This window comes from Camelina sativa, chromosome 5, assembly GCF_030686135.1.
Source record: "Camelina sativa cultivar CO46 ecotype springtype chromosome 5, ASM3068613v1".
NCBI classification, from domain to species: domain Eukaryota; kingdom Viridiplantae; phylum Streptophyta; class Magnoliopsida; order Brassicales; family Brassicaceae; genus Camelina; species Camelina sativa.
The window spans coordinates 19,005,219-19,015,477 of record NC_141884.1 but is presented as its reverse complement, the minus strand read 5'-3'; the positions used below and the strand labels follow the sequence as shown (position 1 = coordinate 19,015,477).

The 10,259-nt window shown below is 36.4% G+C and overlaps 3 protein-coding genes and 1 long non-coding RNA gene across 17 annotated transcripts in view; 2 read left to right on the top strand and 2 right to left on the bottom strand.

Moving 5' to 3' along the window:
• LOC147944002 (uncharacterized) overlaps positions 1 to 137 on the top strand; it is a 988-nt gene extending 851 nt beyond the window's left edge. The window contains exon 4 of the mRNA XM_087512426.1: positions 111 to 137. Coding sequence (XP_087368552.1) covers positions 111 to 137 — 27 coding nt within the window. The remainder of the gene's footprint in view (positions 1 to 110) is intronic.
• Positions 138 to 397: 260 nt separating this feature from the next.
• On the bottom strand, positions 398 to 2,552 carry LOC147944001 (putative oxidoreductase At1g06690, chloroplastic). Its single transcript, XM_087450302.1, has 9 exons — positions 2,156 to 2,552; positions 1,883 to 1,967; positions 1,662 to 1,778; positions 1,492 to 1,556; positions 1,323 to 1,411; positions 1,163 to 1,242; positions 968 to 1,079; positions 736 to 855; positions 398 to 666 (listed from the first exon to the last, which is right to left on the bottom strand). The coding sequence occupies exons 1-9, from the start codon at positions 2,532 to 2,534 to the stop codon at positions 481 to 483; spliced, it is 1,233 nt and encodes a 410-aa protein (XP_087306428.1). The 5' UTR covers positions 2,535 to 2,552; the 3' UTR covers positions 398 to 480.
• A 347-nt stretch (positions 2,553 to 2,899) lies between these two features.
• LOC147944000 (26S proteasome regulatory subunit RPN13) lies at positions 2,900 to 7,620 on the bottom strand. Of its 6 annotated transcripts, none has more exons than XM_087450298.1 (14): positions 7,408 to 7,620; positions 7,037 to 7,097; positions 6,572 to 6,664; positions 6,312 to 6,371; positions 6,025 to 6,063; positions 5,870 to 5,944; positions 5,694 to 5,760; positions 5,010 to 5,091; positions 4,437 to 4,558; positions 4,328 to 4,348; positions 4,015 to 4,109; positions 3,429 to 3,506; positions 3,300 to 3,354; positions 2,900 to 3,203 (listed from the first exon to the last, which is right to left on the bottom strand). In XM_087450298.1, the coding sequence occupies exons 1-14, from the start codon at positions 7,551 to 7,553 to the stop codon at positions 3,121 to 3,123; spliced, it is 1,077 nt and encodes a 358-aa protein (XP_087306424.1). In that variant the 5' UTR covers positions 7,554 to 7,620; the 3' UTR covers positions 2,900 to 3,120. The 6 variants fall into 6 exon arrangements, 4 of the variants coding, with proteins under 4 accessions (XP_087306424.1, XP_087306425.1, XP_087306426.1 ...); XM_087450299.1 differs by having other exon boundaries at positions 7,037 to 7,093; positions 7,408 to 7,546; XM_087450300.1 differs by having other exon boundaries at positions 6,572 to 6,917; positions 7,408 to 7,523.
• A 263-nt stretch (positions 7,621 to 7,883) lies between these two features.
• LOC147943999 (uncharacterized) lies at positions 7,884 to 9,838 on the top strand. 9 transcript variants are annotated; one of them, XR_015557161.1, is made up of 6 exons: positions 7,884 to 8,223; positions 8,489 to 8,557; positions 8,678 to 8,886; positions 8,976 to 9,212; positions 9,330 to 9,397; positions 9,621 to 9,838. It is a non-coding gene; the product is annotated as an uncharacterized LOC147943999 (long non-coding RNA). The 9 variants fall into 9 exon arrangements; XR_015557164.1 differs by having other exon boundaries at positions 8,059 to 8,223; positions 9,129 to 9,212; XR_015557163.1 differs by having other exon boundaries at positions 8,059 to 8,223; positions 9,117 to 9,212.
• The last annotated feature ends 421 nt before the right edge of the window (positions 9,839 to 10,259 follow it).

The window sequence follows — 10,259 nt, the reverse complement described above, 5'->3', positions numbered from 1 at the left end:
CGGAGGTGACCGCTCGAGCCAAGACGGATAGCTTTCGATCCACAACTTTTCAAGTTTACGTTTTTATTATTTTTATTTTTAATATTGCTGAGAATAAACCCCCAATGCAGATCTCTTATCTTGGTCATGTGCTTTGAATAATTAGTAAACTAGCTGGTATTTCAATAAAGCTATGTTTACATGCGTAAAACTACATCACAAGTTGCACATCACAAATCACCCTTTAAGTTCTACAGCTATAGAGATTCTAAAGTGGATTCGTAGTTTTCACTAATGCATATTAAAGATTACTGAAGGCCAGAAAAGTTGTAGACTAAGAGACATAGATATCTTATATGTAACTTTGTGGTTTATGCAAGAATTGTAATTACGCTGAGAAGAAAAATAAAGCCAGAGAAGTCTTAATGATTCTCTCTACACATAAAATTGTAATTACATGAGTTTACTGTATACAGTGCAAATTACATACTACCATGCACATCATGTACGTCTGTATTCGTCTCCACAGTCGCCAATCACTTGGAGAAGATCGTTACCTTTCTTGGTAACCTCTTGTATGCTATCAACATCTTCTTCATCCAATACCAATGAGAATATAGCATTTGCGTCTTGTATGTGCTCCGCTAACCCGAGTCTCACCCCAATCATTGATCCAGCGACTCCTTGCTGAGATGAGATTCCCATTTTTCAGAAAAATTAACGAACCAGATTGGTACTATGAGTCAGAACTAATACCTGATCTAGTACATATCTCACAGCCACTGTCGGAATCGAAACTCCATGTTTTGAGGCTATGTTCTTCATCGTTCGAAGTAAGTTTTGGAATAGATTCCACCCTCCCCATGCATCAACCATCTGTAATTTCACCCTCAAAAATCTTAAACCAGTAATACCATGATGAACACTTAATAATACATTTCAGAACTGCCATTGACAGGGTTAATCTGTGGATGATTAGAACCCTTACCTTTTTGTACTTTTGGAGAGAAGGAGTATCCAAGCGAGGGCCAGCAAAAGGGATTGTTAGATTGGTACCAAGAAACTTCTCTGACAGAAGACCACCCATTACTGTCCCATATCTGTACCCAAGGCCCAACAATGTATGGTTAACTCAGGTGTAAAGAGAAAGAAGTCGACCAAGAATTCCATAGAGTATTGTTACGTTATAAGTTTGACGCCTGTAAGCTCGCAAAGCTGAGCCATTCTCTGTTGAGGACGCATGTCTACAATGGAGTGTTGCACCTTGAAAGAATTCGCACAGAGAGTCAGAGATATACAAAACAAAAGAGTCTGAATAAAAGACACATCGGGCTGGCCTTCACCTGATTGCTAACGACAGGGATTCCATTCTCTAAGATTATCTGAAGTCTCTCAGTATCAAAATTGGTCAAAGCAATTGTCTTGATTTTACCTGCAAGCAAATCGACGATGCTGCAGTTTAAACAAGCCGGTAGATTAATAAAACGAAAAATCACAAGAAAGGAGCTTTACCTTGCTCTTTTAAGTCAGTGAGGTGCTTCAGTGCATCAAGATAACCATCATTCGCATAATCCCACCTATCCCACAATTACAGATTAGCAAATAATGATGCACGGATTGTAAAAAGTCACTACAGAACACATCAAGTACTAGCATGTGAAGTTAAAGTAAGAAACACACACCAGTGAAACTGAAGCATGTCAAGAGAAGCCACAGCCATTTTCTTCCGCGATTTATCGATGTTCTCACGAACATAACTACTAGTCATTTTCACTGGAGGAGGTACCCATTTTGTCAAACTGCATCCATATGAAAAAATACCCTAATCAAATCACTTAGCCAGTTCTCTTTTACAAAGTCTGATCAACTTGCTTGGAATTGAGTTTTGAACTTTGTAACTTACCCTTTAATCTTTTCCAAGTACTCTGGTGGACGTTCTCGACGAACTCTATTGATAAAAACGCCGTAAAGATCTTCAGAAGGACCATCTAAAACATAAGAGAAACCAATTAAGCACAAACTCCATTTCACTAATCTCCCACACTAAACCTTCTGTGAGTAAAACACAGCACCACACATTAGCTAATCATCAAAATTCAGTAATCTTATTATTTCCAGTTTTGTTAATTTCTAAGCTAATTTTAGTAAACTGTACTCTTAAGTCAAAGCTACTTACAAATGTCGGCCATGTCGAAGGTGGAGAGACCAGCATCGGCGTATCGAAGCATCGCATCAACGGCGTCGTTTCGATCGATCTTACCCCATCCTCCACTCGTCTGCCACATTCCGTTGACAACTCTGCATATCTCCAGTGAATCGTTCCCGCTCTTCAGCTTCACCCACCGTTCATCTTCCGTCGTTTCCAAAGAGCAGTTCACGGAGCTAAAGCTAATCCGACGGCTATAAACATCCCGGTTAAGCCAATTCGATGAAACTTTCGGAGCTAGGTTCGTGGCGATGACGGAATTTAAGGTCGTCGGCATAGCCTTGTGTGTGTGTCTCTCTCTCTCTATCTGCGGAGGAAGAAGAAAAATGAGATTTATGGGCCTTAGCATTACACAGATGTGGCTTCTGGGGCTTTCAGGCCCAAATCTATTTGGCACATTTTTATGCATTTGGTTTTCTGTACGTTTGACTTTTCATTTTTCTTTTTACTATTATTTGTGTTCAATTCCAATTTTATAGTGGCAGCAATATGACATTTGAAAGCATAATTATCGTTGGTTTTCTTTCCTTTTTAAAATTGGGTTAGGTTGTTTGTTTAGTTTGCAGAGTTGCTATTGTCTCGTAAGCTACCTGTATCAGTTCATTACTTCCTAAACCACCTGCATTAATTTTAACATCTTGGTTTTAAAATTTGGCATGGAAATGTGGGTTGTGATAATAGAACCTCATGCCTACCTATATTAATAGAATAAAATTTCGAACACACACTTTTATTGAACCAGCGCCTAGTTAAAATACGTAAATCATAAAACGAACGACAGAAACCTTTGTGGCAAAAAGTTAAAATCCCAACACTTACAATTTCAAGAACCACTACATAAATCTTTTAATCTATCATCAACCAACGAAGATCTTTTTTCCTCATTTGAAATGTCAAAGTTTGAACCAAACTCATGAGAAATATGAAAAAGAGTTTTAAGTCTCATCCATTGCATCCTTTGATTGCGTTGAAACCGAATCCTCAAGTGCTTCAAGGAATGAGACAACTGTGAACTTGACTGCAAGAGAGTTGAAAAAAAAACTGCTTTAGAAAAGTGAAACAACAATACTGATGATGATGCCTTCGGAAAGTCTATTATAAGAATCTGACTCACATTTACTTGGGTCTATACCAAACTGAGTCAAATCTATTTGTCCTGTGCGAAGTACCTAAAATAGATATTAAGGGTTGAATTAGAATATAAAGCCATGAATGGAAACAACATTGTCACAGATGGGCTTACATAGGTAAATGCATCTATTTGTTGACGAAAAGGAGGGCTCTGCAACAACTCCAGAATATCTTCTGCCCTACAGTGTCCCTGTCATTGGCTTTTGTGTTAGTCTATAGTACATAACCATGTAAGTAGCCTACGCGGCTTTAGTGTAGCTGTGTTGTCAGCTCCACAAACAGTAGTTGAGCCTGTTAGCTAGAGAGCTAACAAGTTAAAAGTTAAAAGTAAGTTAGATTCATTCTGAATCTGTCTAGGGTCTCGGTTTGGTTATTGGTCAAGAATAAGTGACTTTTCTTGTTGATCAAGTCCAACCTATGGATTGAATATAGGAATTTACTGGTTGAGTTCCCAGTGTCAAACAATATACAATTCATAGACGTAAATAAATTTTAGGTATAACCCCCTGCAACAACCCTTTGTAATCCTACCCCTAAACCATTTCATAACTCAATGACCTTCTGTGCTATTTACCCTAAATACACAACTTGACTTGGTCTTTCCTCTAACATTTTCAAAAGACGGAACTAACAAGAAGAATATTGCATGTAGGATTCATCTTCATAGAATACAGAAAACAGTGAAGCTCAAGATAAACCTCAGGTAAATGTGAAGACAGTCGTTCTTGTACCGGCAACATCTCAAGCAATGGCATAATCAACTCCGGCTTCAAGATGTCGCCTAATGCTAAACCTATGAATGATTTAATATGAGTGGACAATGAGGTCAAGAATGGACAATGGCAGAAAGAAAGAAAGAAAGAAGAATAACAGCTGCGGACAGATTACTAATCACATATAGAAAAGCTGGGCACTCCCATTTCCAATCCATACAGACTTCAGCACAAATAGATGTTGTACTCGCTCGACATCATAATACTTAAAAAATATATCTATATTGAAAGTATTTACCTTCTTCATCTCCAGCAATACCTACACAATACCGACCATACCTGAATGAGTATAAGAGGGAAACCAGAAAAGCCTACTGACAGGAGAACCTAAGGATAGAGAACTGTACCTACAGGGCCAGCAGAGAGGTTGTTCAGAATTCTTTGCAGGTCTGCCAGCTTAACTGGTCCAGCCGAAGATGTCACGTCACTCACCTCTGTAGACAAATTTGGTACAACCAAGTTTCCAGCTCTATTCAAGATGAATAAATTCATATAAGCCATAGCATTCATATAAGACAATACCATTTGCAGCAATTAATTGCGTCTTTTCACATGGTATTCAAACTCAAATTCAAGCATATCTGTTGAAAATCTTCACACGATTATGAAAAAGAACTTGTAGGTCATTCTTTATATGACTATGTTCCAGAATCTCATCAACATAGAGAAGCTGATAGATTTTAGCATGCACCTATTTACCACTGGGTAGCCATGTCTAGAGAAACTTTAATGTGCACAGTAGGATGTAAGTCACCAAAGCATTTCACAGAAGGAACATAAAGAAAAATAGCACATAGCAATATCTGTTTTCATGACACTGACAACACAGCAATCAAACCCACTTCTGAAGATAAAATGGTAAGCCAGTTATATACTTTGAAAAGCTAAAAGACACATTACTATCTTGATATAATTGGTACCTAGATGAGGTATTATCTTCTGCCATGTCTTCCAGAAGTTCATCCGTGACAGCAGCTGCAAGTTCGTCTTCATCTTGAAACTCTGGTTCAAAAGAAAATTTATTAGATTGATTCCTCCTATGCAAAATGACTAAGCATTGTCCCTATCAAGGGCATGTGTAATACAAAAAAAAAAGTGATGAGAAAATAACATTTACACGCTCATATGTGAATTAATGCAGAATCTTAATTACAGTATAAGTAAAGATAGCTACAATTTTTGGCGTCCATCTGGGATAGGAAAAGTTTTGTAGTGCTAAAAAATAATACACATTTAAGCTCCTCACTTCAAACTTTTCTTATTACACAATCCAACAATGACAAGCAAGGATTGAACTTATTATTGCAAAGCTGATATTTCGTATTTACTAAAAACTTCACATGAATTGATGAAAGTGAATTGTGGTTGATGCTCGTTGGAAAGGAAGCTCCTTAGTATAGTGCCATGACATTTTTATAGAATCCGTGTTGACACATAAAATGCCAGAATAATATGCATGATAGTATGAACGAATATGTATTTAAGGATAAGAAAGTTAGTTCGCTAATCATGCAAGTTGAAAGGTTAAATGGCAAGAAAGACACTGGTACAAGGATACAAGCATATCATAGACGGTTTGTAACAAGGGTAAGAATGTTACATGCCTATTGGTTGATTGAGGTATTGATTGACCGAAGAGCACAGCTCTGCATCACCTTCAGCTCTTGGCTCCTGCAAAATAAGTTAGAAAAAGAGTTCTGAGAAACAAATAAGATCAAAGATGAAAGTGATTAGGTGAACAAAGATACACACACATCTTTAAAAAAGACAAACAAGTGACCTGCATCCAAAAGAATAACTTGCGGTCATCACTGTTGAACTTCAGAATATACACCCTGTCTGATGATTGATTAACCTAAACAGAAACAAGTACGCTGTGGTCACAGTCTGATATTAATAATGCACAAGCTAGCAGCCTCAACTCAACAGGCATACCTTTTCAAATAGAGCTTCATCTGGGAAAACAATTTGATCCTATAAATGGTATTGTCAAGGGAAAAACTTCGTAATTGGGACATCTGGTAGCAACAATTAATAAATAAATCCCTGGATTTTTTTATATTCATGCATGTCAAAGCGAAAAGAAACAACCTTCCAGATGGATTGAGCTAAGAAATTTGATTGTCCCCAAGATACAAATTAACTGACTCGGCAAAGACTTAATAATACTTGGAGAACCTTTAATCCGATTCTATATCTCAAAAGAAAAGTGCAGAGGATACGTCTTCTACTGTATTAAGGTTTCGATCAAGCCACATGAAATGAACCAGTCCCTCATCACCCTAAAAGAGAAAACAAAACCCGGGTTAAATTTTTACAGAGAACGAGTAATGTAACAACAAAAACTAGATTCATATATGCTTTCATTTCAATAATAGCACCATCAGAAAAGCTGATACAGCCCAAACGTTCAATGGAACAACAATTCATATGTGATAACTACATTGTGGAAAATAAAATAAAAAAAAGTGTCAGACATTACTCTAACAATGCGGACAAGTCCTTTTCGTGAATCAGGAACAACTCTAGTTCCCTGCAAAGACATTTTCCCAGCACGAAACTCAAGCATGATCTCCTGCCAAAATTAGTCTCAATGTAAGTTGAAGAACCTTAGTATAAGAACGGAGTTAAGTGTATACAAATCAATAATATGAAAACTGATCACTCTTAAGACATTTCGTCTCTATCTCTCTTGAACTAAAGTGGAAAATCAATGTGGTAATATATGATATGATGATGAACTTTTGTTTGTTGTTAATGTTGAATATATCGTTAGTAAGTGTTGATGGTTTGGCAACCAAATACAACACTTTGTAGCAGAGAAGGACCTGAAGAAGTCAGTCATTCACTAAATCAGATTGACTTCAAAGACAACACTAGTACTACATAAAAGTAAGTGAGTTATGAAAGAAGTCAATCACTAAGGAGAAGAAAATTTTCAAGTTACCTGCTGCATCATGGGAAGAAACGCTTCATCAATTGAAGTCATAATCACCAACTCTTTCTTTCTAGTCGAACGCCAAAAGCAACAAAAGTAAATAAGAACCAAAGTCAAAAATATTTAGTAAATCGAAGAAATCACAATGAACAAAAACCACCCATATGTATGCTAAATATAGCGAAGCAATTAGACTCAAAACCCAGAATCTGAGAGAAAAAGAAAACCAAATCTTGGCCAGTAATCGAGAGTTATTTACAAAAACTATAATCTGGAACTAGGTTAAAGAAGGAGGAGGAGGAGGATAAATCGAAATCTAAGCGAAATCAAAACCCTAGGGTACCAAATCTAATCTCTCGTCAAGGTTGAATGAAGATTACCGTAGCAGCAGCAGAAGAAGAAGGGATTTGGGGGAGAAGAATGAAAGAAGAAGAACGATCCTCTTCGTGTTTTTCTCTCGTGTCAGTCGTGTCTTTTCTGTTTTCTTGATTTCTTCATAGAAGAAAGGAGAAGAAATTCTTTTCATTTTTCACTTAATGGACGTCTTATAGGCCCAGCAAGTATCAATCTAGCCCAAGTATCTCTCTAGATTAATAATGAGAGTGGATGGATTTGTTCCAGCTTTTATTCGGTTATTTTTGTCTTCTTTCTTTTGTATGAAGGACACAAAGTTGTACGTAGACATATAATTGTGACCTCTCGGTGCGATTGGTAAAATCATGTGACCAGCTTCAATACATAAACACAGGCAAAAGATATCTTAAGGTTTTATTGTTACTCGGTCATATCACATGTATCGTGATCGGCATAACTTAGTTATATACAAGTAGTAGATTAGATATATTGAATCAAATTCACTACAAGAAATAGGATGGAAGACGTCGGTTTATTAACGTCACTCGTTAAACCGACTTTAACTTTTTTAATAAGACGGGATTTGGCGTCATTTGATAAACCGACTTTAAATTTATTATTTTTAATGAATGTAAAAAGAGGAATGTTATAAATTTCTAACTCTCCTCCGCCGTAGTATATTCATTATAATCCCCCGTCTCCAGCAATGTACTCGGAGGCCCAAGCCGTTCTTTCGTCATCTTGTTCCCTTCATCCTCCACTGGTCTTCTCAACATCGTTTATGGCTCTTGTCTATGCTCTCTCGCATTTTTCCCTCTTTCAGCGATTCTTCTTCGTCTCCGGTGAGTGTTATATAATTTGGTGTTAGATTTAGGGATTTGATTTGGTTCGTCGATGAAATTAGAATCAATTCGGCGACGATTCCGTAAAAGATTCTGGAATCGTGCTCTTTGTGTGTTTCGTGCTTGGGAATAGCTCCACATTCTGAAATCGTGTTCTTGTTTATGGTGCTAGTAGTCGCATTTGAGTTTGATTTCTGGATCTTACGAAGTGTTCTTCGTGACGTTATTGTGTTATGTATTCTGATTTTTTGGTTTAATTACTTAGGAGTAAATTGAGGAACCTAAGCTAGAAGATGTGATGCGTAGTGCACTACTAGTGCTGCAACTAAAGATGGTACAATGATTTTGATAACTTTGAATGAAGCTTGGGCAGCTTCAGGATCTGTAATCGATCTCGTCTTTGAGAGTTTTAGAATTGGTAAATGATCAAGAAAGCTTTTGATGTGTTGTGTAGAGCTGCAACTAACGCTGGTGATAATTTCTTTGGATGCTAAAGAGTATTCACGTTGAAATGCATAAGCATTGTTTCAGACTTGAAACAAAAGGTGTTGATTTCTCTGGTGGCGAGGCTAATTTCATGACTCGTTCTTATTTGAAAATGATATGCAGAAGAATCATTTTTCTTCGGATTGTTCTTGAAAAGGTTAAAGCTTTGTTTTCACGGTATGTTTCTTACACTCTTGGTAACTTAAAGCCACAACTTATTGGTTTGTATATTGAGTGATTCATTGTCTTCCCTTTATGGTCTCCAGGATGCTGATGTGATCTGGTTCAGGAACTTATTTGTTTTTCAAAGCTTTCTGTATTTAATGTTCTCTTATGATTTTTTTTTTGATGAACTGCATTTGATTGAGAACTCTTGTGAGATCATTCACATACTTACGAAGCCTCAGTCTGCTTGGCAGGGAATATTGTGTTCTTTTTGTTTGATGAACTCACAGGACACATATGTCATGCACTTTGGGAGGCTAAGCGTGGCGTTTTCCAAGGTACATATAGTATGGTATTAGCATGAAGAACTGAGCTAGAAATTGGTTGATATAGGTGTTGGAGATGGGATGATCTTATATTTTCTATGGTCGTTGTTGAATTGTTCAACATTGTAGCATGGTGATTTTCGTTGGTCTCTGCATCTGCGTGAAACTTCTATGAAGCCAACCTTCTCCGTAAAAAGGTACAACAAGTGTTCTGTAATCTTTAGGCATATGTTTATTTCATGAGATATATATTAGTATTGTCCTTTTATCTATATGTTTTCATTTAAAGCAATAAATAGTATGATAGAGCAAGTTATCATTACTTCTTAAAGTGCTCATGAAATCAGAATTGCATTTTGGATTTGGTTTGATTCTTAAGCTGCTCATGATTTATAAGACTGTTTTTATGATTGATTTCAGATCTTACAAGAGCTCTGGTTTGAATTTGGAAGAGCTGCACACCGTGTTGCTGTTTTTAAGCTTCAGAATTCAGACAAATAGCAAGGCTCCAGTTTTAATTATGTTATGTATTTTGTATTTCCATGATTTTTTTTTTTTTTTACAGCCATGATATTGATGTTTTAATGTACAAACTACATTTAAATTTTATATGAATCAGTTGCTGTTTCAAAGTTTAATTTAAATTGAATTTTATGTTTATTTGATACAAATATAATAAATAACAGTGTATAATCAATGATTGGATAGTGTCGGATGTTAACTGACGTTACTATTTCAACAACTGACGCTAAATTTTCGTCGCTAAACATAACGACGATTTTAAATCCGACGTAAAAAAATTTTACGTCAATGAAAGTTACGTCGCTTTCGTAACCGACGTGTATATATTTAAGTCGGTTTATTACCGACGTGAGATATTGAAAAAAGTGACGTAAGAAGCCGTATATTTTGTAGTGAAAAAGTGGAAATTGTGAGATTGTTTAATTAGTTAGCTAGCTGTCTTTCTCATTTGATTAATTTACAGCATGCTTAAAAAATTTGTATTGAACCAATAAGAATATATATATGAACACCATACAAATGTGCTAGCTAGAGCCT